Consider the following 25,393-nt stretch of genomic DNA (forward strand, 5'->3'; position numbering starts at 1 on the left):
CGCAACCAAGTCTACAGGAGGCGACATGGCTACCAAGGCCGAGCCGAGCACCTGCTGCAACGCGTGGCATGCCTACGCCTCGGCGCCGCGCGAGTGAGCGTCGTCACTCCAACTTCGCTCCGCCTCGTGTCCAGTGGGCATATACGCGTTTGTGTATGCGTTTGGGTACGTATACATGCTGACAATGCCATGCGCATCCAATGGGCCGGTACGGTTCTTCTACGCGTTTGTGTATAAATACATGCCTAGCAGTGGGCCCATATACGTTTGAGGTGTAGAAAATGGCATAGATGAGGGGGAGATAGAGTTATAATGGCAGTTCTCCGAATAGATGATTTGTAATGGCGTATCTCCGAACTTGAAAAATTACAATGGTGTGGATCAAAATAACCCTATCATTTATGGCACTGGATGTCCTCACGTTATTCCTGTCACAGAGTAAGGAATAACTTTTTACTTCTTTAGTTAAGCTTTGACTTTTTATGGTACACCGAATTGCTATGTATCTAGACGTAAAAAAAAATCAAAATAATTTATAATTTAGAACGAAAGAAATAATAACTAATTATTTTAAAAACCACTAGCAGTGACATCCGTGGCTCTCAACTAACTATAGAGGTAGATTTGCTAACCCCCTTCTTCACCACTAGTCTATTCAAGATCTTACAAAAGTTTGCCTAAGTATTGCTATACTATCTCTAGACCGTAGCTTGTTAATTTGTTTTGGATCGCGTTCAGAATTTAGGAGACAATGTTTACCAATTTTATCGATCTATATTGTCATATACGGAGTAGATTATAACTTGAGCTTCTATTTCTATTCAGATTTTCCAGAAAACATTTATAGTTTATCAACCTGTTGTTAATCTATGTGATGGTTGGATAATGAAAATCCTACTCTTGACGGGTTGCAGTTCTCCCATGCCATGAATCCACCTAATAAGCACTTGGCGGTCAAATGAAACAACACATAAACCCAGTGAACCCTACCTCCCATCTTGGGAGTGGAAGTACTTATATAGATTTTGGGGGAAGTGGTGGAACCATGAACAAATAAAAGGTACTAGTAAATATGGCACCATGAATCTTGGAGCAGAATTAAGCAACTATAACTTAGATTCTAACAACAAATTCTCACTTTTATTTACATTTGGAAGCTTTATTTACCGTTTCCATTTAAAAAGCCGACCATAACGTAATTTTAGAAGTAAAAATAGCAGCTAATATGCCACTGGCTGTTCGTTATCTTTGGTCCACAACACCTACTCGTTACCCACTTCGCCGACACTCATGTATCTCACTATCATGCTACCGTCCGTTTCTCTTCTAGCACTGGCAGCTGGCGACGACCTTTGTAACACCTCTGGTGTTTTGACCTAGCACTAAAACTTGACATGTCATCATATGCATTGCAAAGCATTCATAAAGTAGAAAATTTTGAATGCATTCACTAAATAAGCTTTATTTCATAAGTTGTTATTTTATGTGATGTAATATGATCCAAAACTCTAAATAAAGATCATGACCACAAGAGTCAAATTTCATGTGATCATGTGAGACCATGTGTCAATTGACTCAAATAACCCTAATGGGCCATGTTACTGGTCAAAAATCAAAGTTAAGTAAAAAAGAAAACAAATTAAATTTGAATTCAACTTCAAATCATAAAAGTCCTTTTTGCCCCTTCTGTCTATTTCAAAATCCATTTGGAATTTGGGGATGTGATAAAAAACAAAGTTGAAGCTTATTTTATAAGGATCAACTTTGGTATTCAAAGTTTTAAAGTTTACATATAAAATTTGGAGTAATTTTGAAATGATTCAAATGCTCAAATGCACCCAAATTCAAATTACAAAATGGAGGCAGAATTTGAAAATGTTCATTTAAGCAAAGTTGTAGAACTTGAAATGTTGAGCAACTTTTATTTTTGGAGATTTTCAACTTCTTTAGAAAATTTGGGAGTAATTTGTAAAATGAACTCAGTGGCAATTATGTAAATATTTCAAAAAAAAAATCAAGTGACAGCAGAGCGCCACCGCCTGCTCGCCACCGAGCTGCCGCCGCTGATCATCTTCACCGCTTCCTCGCACGGTGACACGTCATTGTCTCCATGGCGACCTCGTTTGGGAGCTGGCGAAGCTGGGCGCGCCTTCTCCTTCTATAAATAGGAGCACCCGCCGCCGTCGTCCTTCTTTTCCTCCCATCGGTTCGCCGTCGGTGACTTTGCCGCGCTCGCGAAATTCATCCTCACCGTAGTACCTCATGCCAATTGCGCTTACCAGTACCTCCGCCTCGCCCTGCCACTCCTTTTAGGTCCGCTCGCCTCGCCTCTAGCAGTCCAGCGCCACCGCACGACGCCTTCTTTCTCGGAGCCAGCCGAAGCGCCACCACCACCGACCTCGCCGTGGCCAGGACGCTCCATCCCGTCTCCGCCTTCACCAAGTACACCGTCGTGTTCGCAGTGAGCTCCTGAGCGTGATGTAGCCGGCGTTGTGCCGTGCACCGCCATGGCCGGCGTAGAGCTTCCTCCGGTGCGCCTGCTGCTGTTCTGAGGGTCGGGTTAGGTTCGCGGGATGTTGTAGATCATGTTGGTGATGTCCGTCTCGCCGGAGCCTCGCCGTCGGCGCGTTTTGGCCGACAGGAGCCGGTAGCGCCGCCGTGTCCTCTGTTGGTGTCTCTGACGAACGGGCCCAGGCTGTCAGTGAGAGGAGAAGGGAGAGAACAGTGAGTTTTGTATTTTCTGGATTTTGAATAGTGCTGAAACTTTGGAATTTTATAGAAAAATAATTACAGCTTTAGAAATTCTAAAAATTTGTGTGTAGCTTCTGTACATGTTCTATTATGTTTTAAAAAGATAAAACTTGAAATTTGAATAAATTTTTAATTTTCAAAAATTCAGTCAATTAATTAATAAAGGTAATTTCCATAATTTTTGTAGGCCACTGTATAACTCCAAAAATTACGAAATTTATTTTGGTACACTAATTTGTCATGAGGAAGCTTACATAAAATTTTGAGGTCATTTGGAACAAGTTCATTTTTAGCTTAATTCCAAATTTAATTCAAAAATGGATAAAAGCAAACCCTAAGTGTTAGTTTAGGGTTTGATCTTGTTTTGGTCATGTTTTGTGACCAGTAGGGTTTTAAGGTCAATTTGGTCAAGTCACTTGTGTGGTCTTTGATGGTAGAATTGTAAGTTGGTTTTGTTGGCTTGCAACTGTACCGTGAAGGAAAGTTGTATTCAAGGTGTTATTATATTTCATGCACCATGAAAGTATCATATTTACATTATTATCATGTTTAAGCATATGTTATTATTTCGTGTAGAATCCGAGAGTGAACCGATCCTAGTTGAGCAAGTTGTGGAAGAATCCCCGGTTGTCTCGGGATTCGATATTTGTGGTATTGATCTGGAACCCGAGATCGTCAATGAAGGCAAACCCCAGTTTATGCATTAAACCCTTACCTTGTTTACTTTGAAAAGTTTATCACCTATGTTACCTATTGTATTAAGTTGATTAATTCAAATGTTACCTACTTGATGCATTGTCTACCTTGTTAATTGTTTACCATCCTTGAAGACGTTTTTATTTACAAAGGCGTAGAATGCTTAGTATGCTTTATGATAGGCTTTCAAAGTAAAATTTTTGATACAATCAAAGATGGCATACTGGCCAAAGAAAGAAAGAAGATAGAATGAACTAGAGACTAGTCGGGTGACTTATCTTGAATGTTGGGTAATGTTACCGACTATGTCGCTTAAAGGCCACTCATTGTGGATCTTCTGAACGAGATACTTTGCAGTACTGGTCACATACTCCGGTAAGCCTACTTGGGCTAATCCGATACTAAGACGAATGTCCACGCACTGAGAGTGGAGAGATGGCGGGAGTAGCGTGTAATGTGGCCGGATTTGAGGTGTGCTGTGCTCTCGGGTGGCGTGGAGATAGCTTAGTATAGGAGGATCCGGTAGCGAGGTTGATATATGTAAGATTAAATTCTACATATGTCGTGTGATAAGGCATCCCCAGCTGGGACTTGAATCAATTCGAATTGCCGGTGCTCCACGGATATGGAGACTCGTTTTATTACAGAAGCAATACATGACTGGTGAATTACTAAAACTTGAGAAAAGGAATGGAATGAGAAGGATTGGAACACGGGATATGAACACTTAGTTTGAGATAATGAACTAAGAAGACTTAGAGGTAAAAACTTAAAAATAGGATCAAGAATAGTAAGCTTTTGGCAAAGAACTTTTGAATCTTGCTATATCCTTACCTTGGCCCAACACCTGCATCTCTAAAGTCTATCACCCCTTTTACGTCGGGTCAGTCTTGTTGAGTACTTTTGTACTCAGGGTTTGTTAACTCTTGTTGCAGGTGAGTCGTATGCGCAGGCTTGTTTTGGTCCCTACTGCATGTCAGTGTTTGAAGTCGATGACGATGAGAAATGATGAATGGCCTTTGGACAAGGCACTAGTTTGTATGATAAATAATATTAATGTAATATTATCCCGCTACTATGGCTGTATGACACTTATGGTTTTGTAAGTTTGAAACAACTGGTTTGTAATATTAAAACTTAAGTCTTCCGCTTTATAATCTCTGATATGTATATTGAAAACTGTTGTAATCTGCAATGTCTGTGATTGGGATCCTGTTCGTAAAAGATTCGTGGATGATTCGGGTTTCCTGAGGACATCTGACAGACCTGTTAAGTTGTTGGGAACTTGTGTACGCTATCAGAGGTCTGTTGAGACAACGATAGATACACGTGGGCCCAATTTCTTATGAGGTTCTGCCACAACCTTTACCCCCTCAACTATTACCATTCGTCGATTTTGTCGTTTTTTTCTAAAAGATAGTCAGCCTGTTCGCTGGCTGGTTTCTGGGTTGATAAGTCCGGCTGGTGCTGGTTTGTTGTGAGAGAAAAATATTGTATCATGGCTGATAAGCCCTGACTGAAACCAACGAGTGAACAGGCTGAGTGTAACCTAAACTTAAAAGTAATATCTGATTCATCGACTTCTTGGTTCATAAGCTATAGCGACGACCTTTGCCTCTCATAATTTCTCCATGACTCCATTCCATGTAATTTCACAACCAAAATGCTGCTCAAGGAAAAAAATTTTGTCCTTTAGGGCCTCTTTGGAACGCGATGTGAAATTCCTATGTGGCCTGTGAAATTCATGCATTCGAAACCGGCGCTAAACCGGGGGCTCCATTGCTCATTATTTGCTCCTCGCGTGCTGAAGGGCGGGCAACGCCTGACAGGCAGCACAGGAGCAGGACACGCCCCGTGCGCGCCAGCCGACCCGCCAACACATTCTCGCCGGCTGCCCCGGTCGCCCTCCCTCCCTTCTCCTGCTGCAGCCATCAGAAAAGGGGGCGAAAAGGCCACCGAATTCTCCTCGCCCGAGCACAACACAACCTCGCTCCAGACTCCAGAGTCCCAGAGCAGCAGGCCGCCTTTCCGCTCGAGCACCCACACGCAATCATCACCGCCGTCTTCCTCTCCTTCCCTTCCCTTCCATTCCATTCCTCGGCTCCCCTTCCTCGAGACGGACTGCCGCATGCCACCCGCACCAGGCGCCGCCGCCTGTTCCCGGTGACAGCGCGCGGGGCCGAGATCGGCCGGCGCGCCATGGCCGCGCCCGGAGGAGGCCTGGACCAGGACCGGGACCGGGGCCGTGGACAGGACGCCGCCATTAAGCTCTTCGGCCGCAGCATCCCGGTCCTCCACTCCTCCGTCGTCGCCGCCACCGCATCCGAGGTGAGTAGCCGCAGTCCCAGCTCTCGGAATCATTCCTTGACGACGAGGGATGGACGTGGTTCTTTTCTCGGTCGACGGGGTCCGTTCTGGCGGGGGGCAGGATGGTCATTGCCGGCCGTTTCTGTGGAAAAGGGAGAGGACGGGAAAGCGGAATCGGATGCGCTTTTTCTCTCCCCCCCGCTTTTGCGCTGTCAAATGCGTGTTGGCGGATCATGGTTCCTGGTGGGATTCCGGTCGCTGTTGGCTGTTGCTGCGAAATGATTCTTCCTTTTGGAGCCCTGTTTGATTCCATGCCTGACCAAAAAAAAAAAACTTATGGGTTTATGTGTTTGCTTCCTTCAGTGTTTGTACGGGAATTCTCTTCCAATGTGTTTATTGGCTGCTTGACGGCATTGCGGTTTCAAGGATTTTTTTTTGGTTTGCTATACTGATCGTTTCGTGCTGACTGCTGAGGGATTACTTCTGTTGGTGCTTTATGTGATAAGTTTGGAATCGAAATGCTCAATATGTGTTGTATGAAGATTGCTTGCCTTGTTCGTATTGTCCATGTACGATTTTGTTTCCTTTTTTTCTTTAAAAAGTACATTGCCTTTGTCTGAGGAGAAATCGCTGAGAATTTTCTTGTTTTCTTGGGGGTAATGCCGTCGAAAAGATAAGGAACATTCAGGTTGTCAGTCAAGAGACCAGTATTATAATCAGGTTCCTTAAGTTCCTCTAGGTGTCTTTTTTTTTGTTTGTTTAAAGAAAGAGAGGGTGAGTTCCTCTGGGTGTCTTTTTTTTTTAAAAAAAAGGGTGAGTTCCTCTACCTACCTTTCAGTGTACTAAATATGAAAGCATGTTGTGTGAGTGTGACAAGGGACTGGTTGTTTCTGCTGTACCTATGAACAACAACAGAATCTTATTACTATTTACACTCCGATGGTGGAATCAGGGATGGTCCTTTTGGTTTGCTGGAACAACCCTGTTGTACATGTACTATTTCATTTAATTAAGGTTTCCATTTTGGTATGCGTCCCTAATACACTGATCTTTGGAAGTCAACTGTGGTCCATATGTGGCAACAACGAAATTATTGTCTTAAATTGTTGGTAATCGCCTGGTCTACCATTGAAGTGCCGGCATGTTTCAGAACATTAGTACTGTGATAGTGACCTGTGAGTTATGAGCAACATAGCTGAAAGCTGATCCATGAACACTTGTTTGAAATACTCCATAGCCTACATAGGTTTTTACCTAGACACCTGACTCCTAGAAAGTTTGTCTGATCTGGACACCTGTACACAAATGTACTGAATGTCTGAATTCTGAAGGTCTCTGCTTCATGTCGAATTCAGGCACCCATGTTGGATTCAAACATTCGTGACAGATTCAAAGTGGTATTTGTGTCTCCAAAGAAACAAAATATACCAAGTCGGGCACCTCACACCTGCACCTGAACTATATTTCAACACCCGATCACCCTCTCACATGTGTTTTAGGTAAGTACATGTGCAATGGAAACGAGTTTGCTGTAACTTGAAAGTAGCAAACACTGACATATGAAGTATGAAATTCCAGTGCCACATGATAGATGTGGTTCAGCCTAATCTGGTTGAACATAAGTGCATCAGCGTACTTCCATAGTTGGACCGACAGTTCGTTGAAAAGCAACGGGTCAAGAAGTTTTAACAACCTCAGTTGTGGGGCATGGAAATGCAAATCATGTAACACATTGGGTGGTTCTTGCGAGTATTGATCCCTCATTTAATTTCATCAGTGACAGGCAGCACACAAAATGTCTCAAAGTTGCCATATTTTTATGCTTAATAACTAATTGCGTCTCCAGTGCCAAATAAAATGGTAGTTGGTAACTGTTGCTTAGTGTTAGTATTTGGTACCTGTGTCTGGATCTGAATTAAACTAAAATTATGCTTGATATGATGCTTTTCATCTGCTGACTTGTCTAATCGATTATCTGATGTTTATCTTCTGCTGTTTCAGGTTAGCACCAAGTTAGCAAATGATGTAAGAAGCAGTGATGACATGCCATGCCTTCCCAACATGTCTTTGATTGTCAAAACAAGTCCCTTCTCTTCCAAGAACAATATGAAGAATGGTTTACAAGCTATCAGCAGTCAGCATGGGAAAATGGAATCTGATTCCAAGTCTGAGGAAGTTAAGAATAGTTTACAAGCTATCATCAGTCAGCCTGGGAAAACAGACGATTCCAAGTCTGAGGAAGCTAAGACTGAATCTGGTGGATCTGGCCAAGTACTCAAGAAGCCAGATAAGATTCTGCCTTGCCCTCGCTGCCACAGTATAGAAACAAAGTTCTGCTACTTCAACAATTACAATGTGAACCAGCCCAGGCATTTCTGCCGAAACTGCAAGAGGTACTGGACTGCCGGGGGGACTATGAGGAATGTCCCTGTAGGTTCTGGTAGACGCAGAAATAAGGATCCATCTCATCACCATCATGTCACCAAGCCGTGTGATCATATCATAACTGCTAATGGAGATGTTTCTGATGCAACTCAGCGCCAGTCTCTTGCAGTCAAGCCATCTGTACTTCAAGCTTCAGGAAAACAAAATGAAACAGCATGCAAGTCTGTCTCTCCAGTCCTTAATATTAAAGAGCAGAATAATGCCGACCTTATTTCCTTAGTCTCTGGTGACAATAAGGAAGAGAAATCATGTGCATCCTCTGCAGTGGTATCTGGTTCCTCCGAAAACTGGATGCCAGAAAATACAGTTAAAAAGGAGGAGGATAATACTTCAGCGTACGGTAATGGTGTGAAAGAACCTGATCCCAACACGCAGTCTCACCATGCTGGACCCGTTTCGGTGTTCTCCAGAAATCCTGCTGCAGTCATGGTGACTAATCAGTGCTCAGCAGATGGTATTCATGGGCCAGGAAATGGTACGGTCAGTCCTCTTTCACTGCCACCACCACCCATGGTACCAACCCCAGGAATTTGTGCACCTGCTGTTCCATTCCCTCTCGTGCCAGCCTTCGTGAGCTGCATTCCTGGCTGGCCAAGTGCAGTATGGGGTGCACCATGGCCAGGAAGTAGTGGCCCTACATTACTATCTCTTCCTCCAAACAGTTTAGCTTTTTCAGGAAGCAACTCTAGGGTGTTAGGAAAGCATACATATGCAGGAAGAACAGAAGGCAGAAAAAAAAGTTTTGGGACCCTAAAGCTCTCCGAATTGACAACCCAGAAGAGGCAGCAAAGAGTTCAATCTGGGCCTCTCTTGGTATCAAGCCTGATGAGAGAATCATATTCAAGTCTTTCCAGTCCAAGGATCTGAAAAATAGTGAGACTAAGACGCCAGAATCCCTGCAGGCCAATCCAGCAGCGTTTTCCCACTCTCAGACATTTCAGGAGAGAACCTGAGAAACTTATAGATGATCCCATCGGTGACATCATACCGCAAATAAAGTGTCCTCAAAACAAAGGATACCAGAGGATGGTCAATGTTCCTATTTAAGCTTTTCTTGAATTGATCTGTCGCTAAGCGCAGCAGTTTGGCAATCAACTCAGACCTGGCCAAGATTTACAGTTTTTCTTTTCTTTCTGACGATAGCTAGGTTGGTCTGAAGATCTGACTGCTCAAGGAGCGCTCATGTAAATACAGTAGGCCTGTGAATTGATGTCGATGGTCTTTTAGCTGGCACCGGTTAAAGTTTAATGTACTCCTTCCCTTCTAAATTATAAGTTGTTCTAACTTTTCTAAATACTGCATGACCTCAATGCAGTTACTCTCTCCGTTCCAAATTATAATTCGTTATGGCCTTTTTACATACATACATACATACATACATACATACATACATACATACATACATACATATATATATATATGTATGTAGTAGGTAACTAGGTTCATCCCACCAGAGGCACCCAAAGTTGTTCGGAACATTTCGGTGTTTTCTTTATTTTGAGAAGGAATAATAAAACCAAAATGCGCAATTCTTTTTGTTAAATCGTAATGATTTCTTAGCTCAGTTGGAGAGGTGAAACTGAACCAGCTTAGTTTTAGAGAACCCCCAAGAATTTGTATAGTCGATCCTTTGACCCGTAAATATTTTCTGGATGCAAAAAATGTGAAAACAACGTGGGTTGATACTACAGTAGGAACCGGCAATTAAATCAGCTATGTTCATTTAGCGTAGAAATCAGGTGGAAATAATCTATGGGCCTGTTTGGTTCCTGCCTCCCGGGCAGTTCCTAGCCCAGGCAGCGTTCCCAGGCATTCCATTTTGGACGCCTGGGGCTGTGATGGCTGCTTGGCCGGCGATGCTCAGGCCAGTAGAGCAACCATACAGGCCCTATGTGCACTCCTGCCACTACCAAATGTGGTGGCACAACTGGCTTGTGGAGTCCACATGGCAGTGGCACAAGTACTTACCTGTAAGACTTTGGAATTTTGGGATCCAATGCTGCAATATCTCTACCACACATGCAACAGTCAAAATAAACAAACTGTGACTAGGAGAATACATGAACAAACCAGCAAGAAAATTTTTGGAACTTACAAATTTCGGAAGAAACAAAATTGGAACTTAAATTTCCAGGCATCTGTGTTCCCAAATTGACACTCTCTACAAACTTGGAAATTGAATTTCCAAGCATCCAAGTACTCCATATTTACAATACACTCTCCACAAATTTAGCCTGCAATAGTGCTGCAACAAATGGATGAAAACTTGTTGTGCGTCGACTTCTATTTCCTTTTCTGTAAATGTTAGACGAATACATCCATGCACATTAGAGATTAAACCTATAAACTTACAGCTAAATGAATCAGCTCGTATTCACACCAAAAGGGGAAAAAAGAAGTGAAAAGAAGAAAAAGAAATACTAGGTTCCCTACTATTGTCATGAAAGTCCTCTCATTGGAATTTCCGACAAGTTCACCTGATTTACATTTGCAAATTTTTCCATCTCACGGGCAATTTGAATATCGCTGGGCCTAAAGTGTTCAGTGAAAGCCTTGAATACAAAATGTGGGACCATTGCTGTAACAACAATGATAAGCAGCAGAAACCAAAACAGGCCAGTCCCCATTATATGAAAAATTGCCCTGGAATAATTAATGGAAACAGTTATCATGCAATTCACCGCAGCTATTCAAGTAATCACAGAGCAACATATTAATGCATATGATTCTTATTAAGTTTTGATTATTGGAGTTCTCAATGTATTTCAAAAGCCACAGTGCAAAATCAGCAAATCATAATATTATGCATGCTAGACACAGAGATTATAGTCCACTCTCCTCAGTAATGATGAGTACTGTTTTTTCTTTCTTTTTTCTAGTGAGCATTGGTTTGGTTTGTTTCTTCAGGCGATTCTCCACTAACATATTTCAAGAAATGAATCATTTTACATTCTAAGAACATTATTTTGCAGAGAAAAGGATCGGAATTCATTTTGCTCTTCTGAACGTCAACCCACTGAATGTGTAATAACGATGGTGCAGTTAATTCATGGAATAAAAAAGGAAAATGCATGAGTTCAGTCATAAGAGGCTGAAGAGGAAGTACTCACCCATACCCTGGAAGAACCCATATGGAATCTATCACAAAGAGGCAGACTGTTGTTGCAGCTATTGTGCCCCAAACAAACGCATGTATTATCCAGTTCCACCTAATAATGTCCATGGCCAATTGCATATTTACAACAATGACAGGTGCAAGTGCCCACAAGTCTCCAAGACTAGACATATCTATTGTGCTTCGTCTATATGCAAAATATGGCAAGTAGAAAACGGCCAAACTCTGCCAGAGTGCTTCAAGCATATTGAGCGCAAACAAATTCACATTGTACTTGTCATCCCTCTGGCCAGATTCATATAGCTTTGGATAAGATAACAGGGTTGCCTTATTAAGATCCTTGTCAAGAATGCCGACGACAATTGTTGGAAGGGACGTATAAAGGACAGTATACAGGAGACTGCTCCATTCAGTGATAGCAGTTGTCAAAGTGAATGCTGTATAAAGTACATACCTGGGATCACATGTGAGTATTAGTTTTTCAGAAAGATCTGAGTAATTATAAGAAAAATAGTTAGTGCAAGAAATTTGAACCATCCAACTTACATAACCAGATACAATATTTGTAAACCTATTAGAAATCATTTACTAGATAAATTATAATATAATTGAAGCCTAGCCTTTTTCCAAACTAATTTATGTTAGACATAGCATAGAGGACAACTCCTACTACCTTTTTCAGGTTCATAATGCAGATATCTATATTAAGAAACCAAAAACTCTTACCAGAAAAGAACCAAGACAAACGTAGCATTCTTGTAAAAGTTGTAAAGGATCATATAGGCCATCCTTTGATAATTCCAGTGACCATGAACTAATAAAAGAGGAACCAAGAATCTAAATTGTCCCATAGAAAAATCTGATGCCATAACAGCTTGTCGTCCTTCTTGGCCACTGATGCCAATCCCAACATCGGCCATTTGAATCATTGAAACATCATTTGCGCCTGAACACCATAGGTAAGGAAATTCATATATCAGATTTGAACATACTAGTTCATAGAGAATAAAATACGCCATAATAAGGGAAGCAGGAGGAATAATACCATCACCAATTGCTAAGGTCATATCATCTGTCCTGTTCTTGATAAGGGCAACTATCCCTGCCTTCTGTAATGGAGCCACTCGACAACATAAGACAACACTACATTCAGTTGCTAGTTTGAAAAGCTGCCACAAACAATAGAAAGCAATTCATGCATCAGTCATGACACTTAGTACTAAGAAAGTCAAAACGAAACCAGAAGTCTAGAACATTCATTGGTTGCTATATCAAGATGGTTACCTCATCTTGCAATTCCGTCTCCAGAATGTAAACAAGGCTGTTACCATCTACAATCAAAGCAAGAGTTACAGTAGAAGTTTCTGATGCTAACAATGGACCCTGTGTACCAATTGATGAAGCAGCTCTGAGCTTCTTAGTTGTGGCAAGCGCCTCCACAAGACTTCTCTGACATGACTCCTTTGAATTGTTATTTATAACAATTTGTGTCATGTCATTGGTCAGCAGCTTACAGGAGTAGCCAATCGAAATTGCGGTCTCCTGCTTATCTCCAGTCAAAATCCAAACCTTTATGTCTGCTTGCCTAAGAGACTCTATTGCTTCTGGAACCCCATCTTGAAGCTTATCTTCAATCCCAGTGGCCCCCAATATGTGGACATTGTGCTCTATGTTTGCAGCAACAGATCGGAGTAAGTTTCCTCTTCCAAGTACTGCTGTGCTGGCATTCTCATAAGCTAATTGCCACTCCTCAAACTGAGATCGACTCAGTTCGCGCATACCAACAACAAGAGTTCTTAGACCAAGTGAAGAATACTTGTGGAGATGCGCCTCTGTAGCACGAACAATGTCCAATTCAGATGAATTGTTTGTAATTCCAAATATTGAACTGTCTGCACCTTTCACATACAGCTTAACAGTCTTATCAGGGCAGCCAACTATGACAGACATCCTCTTACGATCACTATCAAACTCATGAAGTCCCAGTATATCAAATCTGCGCATTCCATACCAGCACAATACAATAGTATTGTAAGTCAATAATGCTATTAAATTATTGAAATTTTAATTGACATACGCAAAAAGGTGGTGCAATGGAAGTCTTGAATGGGGAATAACAGAATCAATATAGTCCTACAGAAGAAAGCAAACTATCGTGACATAAAACAATAGATAAATATAACAGCCAGTGTAGTTGGTCACACTAAACTTGCACATGTCTATCAAATTGGCAAGCACAGTTCATTTTGAAACATTCATGGAACGATGAATGACCCAAAAACTAGAGAAATTTAATTGTGACCAGTAACATTAGAGATAGATTGCTTCTGTTGGGTTTCAACTCTAGCCTACCCCAACTTGTGTTGTTGTTGTTGTTGCCCCAACTTGTTTGGGACTTAAAGGCTTTGTTGTTGTTGTTGTGTAAAATGTGATTCATAGATGATGAACAAATAACAATCACTTAAACAATATAAGTCTGGTGCCAAATGCGATATCAGACAATACCTAAATGTTACAGCACTTAGTTCTGGTCCATGTAGGATATCTTAGAAAAGCTAGTAAATTTTGTAATAGTTGAAAGATGATATGAGGAGAGGTAGAGGAAGACCGAAATTGACATGGGGGGAGACAATAAAAAGAGATTTGAAAGCTTGGGATATACCTAGAGATCTATGTTTGAATAGGAGTACTTGGAAAGCAGCTATTGAAGTGCCTGAACCGTGACTTGGGGCTCTTGGTGGGTTTCAACTCTAGCCTACCCCAACTTGCTTGGGACTGAAAGGCTATGTTGTTGTTGTTGTTGTTGTTGTTGTAACATTAGAGATAGATTAACAACTACAACGCCGAAACTCCCTAGTTCATGCATCCTATCCCTTCCCAGAAGAATTTTCATACTAATACAGTAATACTACAATTCAAAGGCAAACAGGACTTTTCACCAAAGCTCGAATTTAAAAGTTTCTCCTGGTAGCCAATTCAAGTATTGCTCTGGCATCTATCCTGGAATTCATGTAACTATGCCAGAACTCAGAAGTCACATGCTCAAGTGCCATCCTATAGGACCACAAGATAATAGAAGCAAAAAAGCATAGCTACCATAATTAACGAAACAGTTTATTGAATCCAATTAGCAATACAACTTTACCAATCAGAGATGACTACATATGCAGACAAATTAGGAAGACAAGTCAAAACTAGGATTTTGGTGAGGAAACGCCAATGTTGAAGATAAAAAGATGATGCAACATAAAATTAGAAAGTAAAAGATAAAAAATCTTGAACTATCCATATCAAATTTGATTCTTCAGTGCTACCAATTATTGCTGATAATAGGACCTAGCAGTTATAGAAAATTTTGCATGTTCACTATTTTCTAGAAGATCATAAATCAGGTAGCTTCAACTCCTAACTATGTAATTATGTTCAATAATTTGCAAGAAAAAAATAGGTGTTGCCATATGTATTGAAAACATGTTAATGTATCATTCCAATGTAGGATGTCTATGAAGCCAATATGTAGAGCTATGTTACCTCTGCCTGTCACCAAGGACATCAATCACTATGTAACCAGATGTTCGCTCAACAAGGACAATGCCATAAGATGCTGCAGCATATGCTAGTGCCTGTTCATCAGGGGACTCACCCTGATAGTCAATCAACTTTTGTTTTGAGTCTCTAGTGTCAAGGACAAGCGGTACGATGGTATTACAGGCAGCAAGAGCAAGGAAGAATTCAAGAACAAGCTTTTGTTCCTCATTTGAACCACTATCCCTGAGTAGTTTCACAAGCTGAGGGTCAGTTTTAACTGCCATCTTTGGTGTCCACAGATGATCACCGACTGTCCAAAACCAGCAAAAGAAATTTCTTATAAGGGAATGACAACAGCACAACACAAAAACAAATATGATGCAGTGAATCCATTAAAGTGATCATACCTACAACCGAGTATCGACCCGTATCTTTACCAGAGCTGTAATCAACCCCGCGAATCGAAGCACACTGGAACACCATCTTGTTCTCCGTTAGCGTCCCAGTCTTGTCAGAGAACACATACCTTATTTGCCCTAAATCCTCATTTATATTCAAAGCTCTGCACTGGAACTTTGACCTTGATGACTCATCATACAGATCTTCATCAGCACCCATGAAATATGCCTGTCCAAGCCTTACCAACTCCATTGATATATACAATGAGATAGGAATGATAACCTGATACACTATCACTGCCATAAGGAATGTGATGAATATCTGCATCCCAACACCATAATAATTGTAGTTTTTCCCAGTCGTGTAATCCTTCTCCCTGAAGAATTGGGTGAACTCCAGCTCCCTCCGGTGATTCAGCAGCCAAATCCCAGCAAGCACGGATGCAGTTGTGCACATCCCAATAAGCATAAAGGATAATATGACAGTCTCCCGATTTAACTGTGTTTCCAAGCGACTCCGCTTCGACGGTGCCCCTGAGCTATTTAGCATCACCTTGGTCTCCTTCCCAGCATATACCACAACCCCTATTGTCCATGTGGTGTTCTTGAGTTCGCAACCGCGAAGCACAATGTTGGATGGCCCAAGCGAGACACGCTTGCCATCAATCTCCAGATTTGCCTGGAACCCGTAAATGTTCCTGTTGGGCCGCTCGCAATGCAGGATGCCACCGACACCAGCATTCTGGGAGAACCTGACCTGTGTCTCCTGCTTGGCATACCGCGTCTTAAGATTGGTCTCCCCATCGAGATTCACAGTCTGGACGTGCGCAACGCCGGTGGGGTCGCTGGTAGCAAGCAGCACCATGTCGGCCGGCAGTGTCTCATTGGACGCGACGCGCACCACGTCCCCGACGCATATGTTCTTCCATCTCTTGGGCTGGAACTCGCCAGCGGTGCCCAGTGTGAGCACGGAGGCAAGGCGGTTGTTCTCCTGGCGGTCGGAGCGGTGGCGGCGGAAATCCTCGTAGGCGTCCTTTACGGCGGTGACGAAGAGCACGAAGGCGAGCGGTAGCACGGACGCGCCGCGGCCGAACACAGCGACCTGGGGCAGCTGGTTGAGCACGGTGATGGCGAGGAAGTAGACGTACGACAGCCGCCGGAACTGTTCGAAGAGGTTCCGCGGTAGAAAGGTGAGGAACGAGTACTTCGCCGTTCGGATGGCGTTCCCGGCGAACTCCGGTGAGGGCTCTCCCACGATGACCCCTCGGGACTCGTCGTCCCCGCCCTCGCGCTCCCGCTGCGACGACGCGGATGGGTCGTCGGCGGGTCCGTCGCCACGGCGGTAGGGAGGCCGGAATGGGTCGGGGACCTCGACGGAGAAGGCGAGATGGTCCGCGCGGAGAGGAGGCTCCGACTGGGCCGGCGGGAGCAGTGACGCCGCTGGGGGATGCGGCGAGGGGGCGTCGTCGGGGGTGGAGGCGCCCGGGGTTGTGGCGATGAGGAGCGGGCGCTCGGACGCCATCGTGGGGGCGGAGGTGTGGACCTAGTGCGCCAGAGGCAGAGGCATCGTCGTCGGTGGATTTGGGCCGGCGCCGGCGAGGTCAAAAGCGGAGGTGGGGAGCTGAGGACTTTTGGGGGGTCGAGAGTTTTCTTCTGTGGGGTTCAGGGATTGGGGCAGCAGTGGGATTTTCAGCAATGGGAGGGGTCGATGGAGACTTTTCCGAGGGTTTCTGAGAGTGTTAGTTTTTGGATCATATAGCTGTTGAAATATTCCGTAGTACGAGCATGTTTTTATAATTTTTTATGTACATTTAAACATCATATAAATGCAGAAGTTTTTGCAAAAAAAAAAAAAAAAGAATAGAGCTAAGAGGTTTTTAAGTGGATTCAAAAAGTGCTATTCGTTTGTTTGAGGTAGCCGAGAATTTTACATAAAAAATGGTGTGGAGAGATTGCTTATCCACATAGTTACCCTTACTTATGTATTCATCCATTTATTTTTTTTAAATAGGGGGCATTGAATAGCCAATGGCACAAGTAGCTCTACAACATCAAATAAATTAATTGTCAAGGCATGCTTCGTGGTGGATTTGATCGGACCATGTTTTTAATTATGGGAGTGTCTAGTTATCTGTCAACAGATTTTAAGTGATCTAATCTATCAGTTGAAGCACAAATCCTAAAGCACAATCAAATGTATAGAAATATGACAGATTTAGTAAAAAAAAATCTGTCAATAGATAAATAGCAAAAGTCTTTAAGTATTAAATAAAGATACAAATAGTTAATAATTGCATATTTACACTAATAAGAAAAAAACATATCTACACTATTTTTCAACTAGACAAATAGTTGAACATCGTGCGAAAAAGGCCAATGATGGCATGTACGTGTGTATTTAGATACGGAGTGAGTTTCTACGATGCAAATACGACACCATGAAAATGACATTTGCCGAGGTCTATCCGACAATAGTTCCAAATCTGACTCTGCTGTCAGTTGCTCGCTTGCGATTGGATTCCTGGGTTGGAGCGCCAAGAAACCTACAAGTAACAAAAGTTGCAGCGACAGCAAGAAGGCGGCAAACACAAGCTAGATGGTCCCATGGCTGATGCGATCACCGCGATTAACAAAAGTTTCCACCGTTAGTATCAACGGCCAGGATGGCAGGATCCAACCATCTGCTTCCGGTGTTTGAGATTGTAGGCGATCTTTGGGCCTTGCTGCAACCTGCAACTGGGGATCAAACGCTTGTCATTACCTAGAGCAGTTTTTTTTTATAATAGAAATAAGAAAAACTTTGGCAGAGTGTAAATAAATGTATGGATATACGGAGTAGATGCGTCCGCTTCGGGTAGCATTTGTTTTTTTATTTAAGGGTCTCTTGACTCGTCGTTTTTTTTCTTTATTATATAAGGACTCGTCGCTTTCTTGACACATTCTTTTTAACTAACGTGCGTATATCAGTAATCCGTTGAGCATTTATTTGTGCAAGGAAATTAATTAATGGTTTTGATGGACGAGAGCAGTGAGGAATTTTTTTTTATTTTTAACATTTTTTATAACTAATTTTAAATCTAACATTGTTTTTTTCTTCAAACTAACACTTTTGGCCGCACCTATTGCCATGGCGCGGCGCATGGTGGCGCAGCGGGAGGCTGATGTGGCGACGATCGAGGCGCTGACCGGTGACGTGGCAGGGTCCGCCGCGCCACCGATCTTGGCGCGGCAGTGACGCGTCATAGCCCATGGCACGGCAGAACCAGATAAATAACGCCCGCGAGCCGCCGTCCCTCCCGTTTGCCCGCGAGCCGCCCGCCCTCCCTACCCGCAGCGCCCCCGTCGTCGTGCCCACAGCGCCTCCGCCTCCGCCTCCGCCGCCGCGTCTGCCGCGCCACGCACGTCGGCGCGACACGGACGCCCTCACTGCAGTTCAACCCTCGTTGAGGTGAAATTTGGTGCCTATTTCTTCATAATCAAAACCCTCATGCCTTCACTACCTCTTTATATTAATCGTTAGCCATTAGATTGAGAGATTCTTTTAAAATATACTTTAGCCGTTAATTTATCTTACATTGTATTATTATTTATATACTTTAATTGTTAATTTTCTTACAATGTATTATTAATTATAGCGAGAACAAATGTCTAATTAAAAGGCACGTGGAATATAAATCTATTTATGTGTTTTTGTGCACTGGACATACATATATATAGCGACAAATTTGATTGGTTGAGTTTTTATGATTTAAATTATTATATGCTTATTTTCTTACATGAAAATATTAATCCAAATGATCATTTTACTCAAGCATATATTGAAAGCGCTATAACCTCCAAAATCATGCACAATATCGTCGATATCGTACTGCTATGAGTCCATCGTAGCATTGTGCGAAAAAAGTAGACATCTTGTATTTTTAGACATATTAGTATATAGTATAGGACTAAGTATGACACATATGATAGTTCTCAATCAATTCATCTTATACTGGGTTACTCATCCCTAGGTTAAAATTATAATGAGCTCTCTACCAGATGCAGACAAGCTATTGTAATAATTTAATAAAAAACATTGGTGGACAGCAGGTCCTTACATAGAAGTTGCTTTTTTTCCTAATAAAGTTGTTTAATATGTCTGTTAGTGTTACTTTGAATATATACATGTGTTTTCATATTGTGTTCGTATTGCATAACAAGTAGTTCAAATTTTGCAATGCTATATAATGTTAATTTGAATATTGTTAATTTGAATACTCTAACCCTTTGTTTATCAATTTGTAACAGGATGGTCCCTCCTATGTAGCACCCGTTGTACCCCCTTCTTGAGGTGGAGTACAACGACCAACACCGAGCACACATCTTGAGTGACACTGACGCACAGGTGGTCTTGCCTTCTTTGAGGCACCACACGCACACCAGGACGCACCAGTGGAACGAGCGTTACGCACCGTACATATGGCGTGCCAGCTTCCTTGAGCTTGTCCGTGTTGTCAACTACGGTCTTCCGCCCCTTGACCTAGCACTACTTACTGCAGTTGTAGACAGGTGCGAGTGCCTTCTTTGTACGTAAACATTCTTATAACAAATTTGAGACGACTAATAGTCGTTCTATTCTTATAACAGGTGAAGGCTTGAGACCCACACGTTCCACCTACCTTACGGCGAGATGACCTTGACCATGTAGGACGTGAAGGGTATCTTTGGCCTTCGGTTGGGGGTACTTCCAGTGACATGTATAGTTGACAACGATCACTGGATGGAGCTGGTGGCTCAGTTCACTGGCTTTCTTCCACCGGACGACGAGGTTTCTAAGAAAAATAAGTGAGCAATTCAAGCCTATTTAATACTTGCATTGCTTTCCTGTAACTATCGGGTCTCATTTTCTTTGGTAAATTTTAGGAAAAGTTTTAGTGTTTCATCGTCCTAGATCACAGAGCGCTTTGATTATTTAGACCCATAGGCTGATGAGGCTGTGATCGATAGGTTCGTTAGAGTGTGGCTCTGGCACTTAGTTGGTGCTTTCTTCTTCCCAGATGCCTCGGGCAATACCATCAGCTGGATCTTTCTTGACATACTACGCCAGCCGTGGAAGAACATAGCAGCGTACAGCTAGGGCAGCGTAGTCTTGACATGCACGTATCGACAGCTATGTGTTACCTACCGTCGCGCCTTAGGATATGCGAACCTTGGGGGTTGCTCCTATCTACTCTAAGTTTGGTGTTGGGAACGATAGCCCGTTGGGAGGCCCCTTAATACTGAAAGGTCCTTGTATGGTTTTGGTAATTGAGTGACAATCCTAGGTGGACTAATTATATTTATGTGAGATACACATGTGATTAGTCCATAAGTACATGTGTGTGAGCAACATATGCTGTGAAGGTAAAAATTGTTTAGAGATGTTGCAAAGCTCACACATGTAATGATGAAAGAGCTTATTGCATATGAGACATGACATTGAGTCATGTGATCAAGGTGGAGAAGATCAAGACAAGACTTGACTTGATGGACTGGTTGCAAGCATGAAAGGCAAGTCGAAGGCTTTGGAGCGATGGACCACGTGGCGGTGAAGCTTGAGCAAGACTTGGCGTCGATGGACAATGGCAACGGTGAAAAGCAAGTGAAATCAAGATCGATGAACCAATATGATCACGTAATGATATGAAGTGGATCATATCACTATTGATCATGTTGGTGCATGTGTTGCATCGACATTGGAGGAGATAGAATGGAATGCACAAGGCAAAGATATAACCTAGGGCATTTTATTTCACTGGTCATAGGTGTGTAGAGAAGTTGATGATCGAGTTTAAGATAGATGGTCGTACTATAAAGAGGGGCAAACTTGTTTGCATATTGGTCATCTAGTGCCACTCGAGTGATCTAACTTTGCATCATCACTAGGATCGAGTGGCATGGCAAGTTGAGTGACTAATCCTTTAGAAAATGTTTATGAAAAGCTAACACACATACACATGATGGTGCATACTTGGTGGTGTTGGCACATTTGTAAAGGAGAAGAAGTTAGAGTTGTTGTGAATCAACTTAGAGAAGAAAAAAAAGTTTTTCAGTGTACTTTGAACTATAGGATGGTCCTTGGATTGGAATATTGTTTTGATCCATTGTGATTTGGATCTAGTATGCATGTGGGATGTGTAGCCCTCTGAGTAAGCTTTCCAAAATGTGCAAGGTCATTGAAATCAGAGTTCAGAGCTAAGAGTTGTAGCCGTTTTAGCGCTAAAAGGTCTATGACTGGACTCTGCGACCTGCGCGTCCGGTTAGCACCTGTGAGTCCGGTCACAGCATCCGGTCAGTATTTTTAGCATGTCCAGAAGTGATCGAACGCACAAAGAGTCTGATCAGTGATGATCGGACATGTTCGGTCGCTGAAAAACATCTCTGGAACGTCTCTGCAAGTGACCTGACGCTGGTAGAGTCGAGTCCGTTCATAGGAGAAAGGCGAGTCTGGTCCGTTGTGCATACATGTGTTGGTAACCAGACTCGGCCTTGGCGCGTCCGGTCATTGGACCTAGGCGTGTTTGGTCAAGAGTATGCACATGCGAGAGCTAGCCATTGAAGCCTAATGGTTGGTTTCAAAAGGAGGGGACGCATGGCGTCATCCTATCGACCGGACTCTACGACCTGCATGTCCGGTCGTTATGACCTACGTGTCCGGTCAGTGCGCATTTTGCCTAGTAAAGGGGTAACAACTATTTTAGCCCTTGGGGTTATAAAAGAAGTGTGTGGCTAGCCTTGGGCTAGTTGTTGAGCACCCTCACACCTATGTGGCTTGTGTAGGAGTGTTTAGATGCCCTCTAACTCACTTGTGCTTGAAAGAGTGTGAATCGATTGCGAGTGAGTGTGATTCTAGTGCGTTGCATTATGAGATTGCATCGAGTGGCACTAGGTGATCAAGTTGCAAGCCAGTGATGCTTGTTACTCTTAGAAGTTGCCATCTCCTAGACGGCTTGGTGGTGGTTTCCATCGAAGCCCGCAAGAAACTTATGCGGTGCTCTGGAGAAGAGCTTTGTGAGGGGCATTGTGCTCGCCCGCAGGAGCTGTGAAAAGCAACTCTAGTTGAGCGTGTCATTGAGCTACCATCACTTTCGGGGTAGGTTCTTGCAGTGCCCAACGTGCGGGCTTGGCGGATGATGCCAATTAGCCGCCGATCCACCAAGTGAGCGGTCGACACAATGGGGACGTAGCGTGTTGGCAAGCACGTGAACCTCGGGAGAAAATCATCGTGTCAACCTTGTTCTTCCCGTTGGTTTACAATCCGCTTACACAAGCTTGTGATTACTTTTATATATATTGTGCTTGTGTAGTTGCTCTTGTAATTAGTTAGCTTGTGTTGCTCACTAGTTACCTTCTTGATTGTGTAGCATAGAAGTAGCTCCCTTGCGTGGCTAATTTGGTTTGTGTAAACTTGTTAGTCACTTTGCTTAGTTTGTGTAGCTAAGTATTTACGTTCTCTAATTTGGCATTGATTGCCTTGTTAGCATTGCTAGTGAGCTTAGTTGGCTTTGTGCTTTTTCTTACTAGCATGTGTAGGAGCTCCCTCATTGCTTGAAATACTAGCGGCATAGGTTTGTGTGACCTTGCTCCTAGAATTGGTTAGATGAGCTCTAGTTGGCCCGACACCTTTGTTGCTTAATTAGGATCTTTGCAAGGTGCTATAGAACATAGATAGAGGGGTGTAGTCTTAGCTTGACCGATGGTTTTAATTCTGTACTTGTTTCGGTTAGCCGACACAATTAAGTTTTAGAAATGACTATTCACCCCCCTCTAGTCGTCATCTCGACCCTATAAGTGGTATCAGAGCTAGGTCTCTCATTTATGGTCTTTACCGACCTGAGAGGATGGCAAACTTTGGGCTAGAAGTTATTTGTGACTCACATATTTTTTATAGCACACACTATGCATGGTGGAAACGTCATATGCTTGATCATTTTCGTGAATTGGGTCCCAAGGCATGGTGGATCATTGTTGTTGGTTTTTCTCTTGATGCTTTGGATAAGGACAACCTAACCCAAGCGCAAGAGATTGCTTACAACTTGATCATCGTGCTCTTTATTATCTAACACTAGTATAATGCACATGCTAACGCAACAGATTTATCTTGGAGACACACATAAAAACAACCAATGTTTTTTTCCATAGTTCAACTTTTATATAATATCTTTGAGCATGTATACAATTTGAGAAACTAAGAAGTCATAGTAAAGTTTTTTCTCATATAACCATTTAAGTTATATTCTGTCTAAGTCCTTAATCATGACTTAGAGATCTTCAGAAAAGTTGTCAAAACATTTATTTGCATGGCTCTTAAGAATGTCCCCCAAAATTTCTATCCTTAGTGAATTTGATAGCTGTACATGGTAGATATAATAAGTTAAGTTATTAATTTTGTATGTAGTGTACAGAATATAGTTAGAGAATATATACTTATAGTGTTGATCGGTGGCAAAATTTGTTGGGAATTAGTGCATCACAGCAACAACATGATACAGTGATACACCTACTACTAAGGTCCACAGAAAGACAAGACAACCTAAAAATCTAGATGCTAGAAATATATAAGGACATAATGAAGAATTCTATAGTACCTCATTTCACAAATAAAAGGAATTCTGACATTTGCAACACATGAATATTATTTAGTATTTTTTTATATCAATCAAGTTGCAGTGTTGCACACTAGCACTGGTACATATTGATCTAGAATGAAAAAAATATTGTCGACATCTAATTCATTAGATGGTGGAAAAAAAGAAGTGACTTCTGATATGAAAAAACTTGAGAAAGAAAAAGGCTCCATATTTACGAAGATACTTTATTTGAACTCAATGCAATTTTTTTTGCATATTATCAGATTCTAGTACATGACTAAAACTGAAACTGAAATTAGACAGAGCACATGTTTTCTAGTTTTTTAGTAGTAACATATTGTGTTAACTGCAAGCCAGGCTGCCAGGGTCAAGCCATCAAGCTCCTTTGGTTCGCTGCTAATTTTTTGCAACTTTTCACTCCCAGAGTTTTTAGAACAAATGCAGAGTATTTGTCACATTGGAAATCATTCATGATCAGACTTCAGAGTCCCTATGATACCGATAGTAGACATTGTGAAGTACTTGTGATGACAATGAGATGTGGCCGGCCAGATCTTCTATCGGCTAGTTCGTAGATGCAGCCGGGCCGCCCGAGTTTAGTGGCCTGCTGCGCGTTCATCGAGGCGCCGGGGTTATGGCTGGCCAGCCGGTAGTAGCGACGGGCAGCAGTGTTTCCTCACCACATCCAACAAACTAAGGCAATATAGCAATGAAAGCGTGCCGTCGTTCAGGCAGATGAAGGTTGCACGTTGTGCGATGACACGAGGTCGACGCTCTGAGTAGCAAGATGCTATTGCAAATTGCAGTGACTAAGATTCATGGCATATCTGAGAGATTTGCACTTATAATTAAGTACCTGGGCAATGTCGCCGATGGTCACATGGATCTCGCCGTCGTTCAGACCCAGCTCACTAGGCACTGTGGCTTCCTCCTCCCCTTTGCACAATGAAATTTTACGAAAGGGAAGAACAACAATAAAAATTCATTGCACTTATAAAAAATAAAAAATTTGTCCTCAAGTTCTAGCTACAACTCAGACTTAATTGCTATATAGCATACTACTATATAACATTGACATTTCGTCAAACAATTCAATGGCATAATAAGCAGTGGTAGATGTTGTAGGGCCTAGAAGCTATAGCAGTTAGAGCCATAGTCTTGGCAGCAAGACGTTTAAGGAAGAATGAAAACACAAATAGCATAGAGCCATCGTCCTAGATTTTGAACCTAGGATCATTTTAATACAGGTGGATTCTAAAGGATAAGTACTAAATAGTGTTAATGTATTTGGCTATGAGGCAAACTGTGGGGTATTAACCCCCATACCCTTACGGCTAGGCTTGGGCCAGCCCAGATCAGAGGGTCCGGTCCACCAAAAGACGACACGCGGCCCGGCCAACCTGTTCGGAGTCCCGCGCAAGGAGTCAAGACAGATTTGGCGATCAAGCAAGATCCTGGTCGGTTAGAATAGGAATCCTTATCCGTCCACCTATGGCAATTGTAACTGACTAGGATTAGTTTTTAGATCTGTAACCCTGCCCCCT

The 25,393-nt window shown here is 42.5% G+C and overlaps 1 protein-coding gene and 1 pseudogene across 1 annotated transcript; one reads left to right on the plus strand and one right to left on the minus strand.

Annotated features, from left to right (window-relative positions):
* Window positions 1-5,266: 5,266 nt before the first annotated feature.
* Window positions 5,267-9,484, plus strand: LOC136458087 (cyclic dof factor 1-like; annotated as a pseudogene).
* A 787-nt stretch (window positions 9,485-10,271) lies between these two features.
* On the minus strand, window positions 10,272-16,883 carry LOC136455940 (phospholipid-transporting ATPase 1-like). The gene is made up of 7 exons (XM_066455666.1): window positions 15,250-16,883; window positions 14,846-15,152; window positions 12,599-13,310; window positions 12,360-12,483; window positions 12,041-12,260; window positions 11,310-11,768; window positions 10,272-10,842 (listed from the first exon to the last, which is right to left on the minus strand). Exons 1-7 carry the CDS (start codon window positions 16,760-16,762, stop codon window positions 10,638-10,640), a joined length of 3,540 nt encoding a protein of 1,179 aa, XP_066311763.1. The 5' UTR covers window positions 16,763-16,883; the 3' UTR covers window positions 10,272-10,637.
* Window positions 16,884-25,393: the final 8,510 nt, after the last annotated feature.

This window comes from Miscanthus floridulus, chromosome 6, assembly GCF_019320115.1.
Source record: "Miscanthus floridulus cultivar M001 chromosome 6, ASM1932011v1, whole genome shotgun sequence".
In the NCBI taxonomy this organism is placed as follows: domain Eukaryota; kingdom Viridiplantae; phylum Streptophyta; class Magnoliopsida; order Poales; family Poaceae; genus Miscanthus; species Miscanthus floridulus.

Bases quoted from the DNA above. Each gene is read 5' to 3' on its own strand.
- LOC136455940 (XM_066455666.1), bottom strand. From the start codon at position 16,762: ATGGCGTCCGAGCGCCCGCTCCTCATCGCCACAACCCCGGGCGCCTCC. The intron at 15,153-15,249 runs GTATGATCACTT...GGTTTTGGACAG, and splicing joins GGGTCGATACTCGGTTGTAG to TCGGTGATCATCTGTGGACA. The intron at 12,261-12,359 runs GTATTATTCCTC...TATGGTGTTCAG, and splicing joins GACCTTAGCAATTGGTGATG to GCGCAAATGATGTTTCAATG.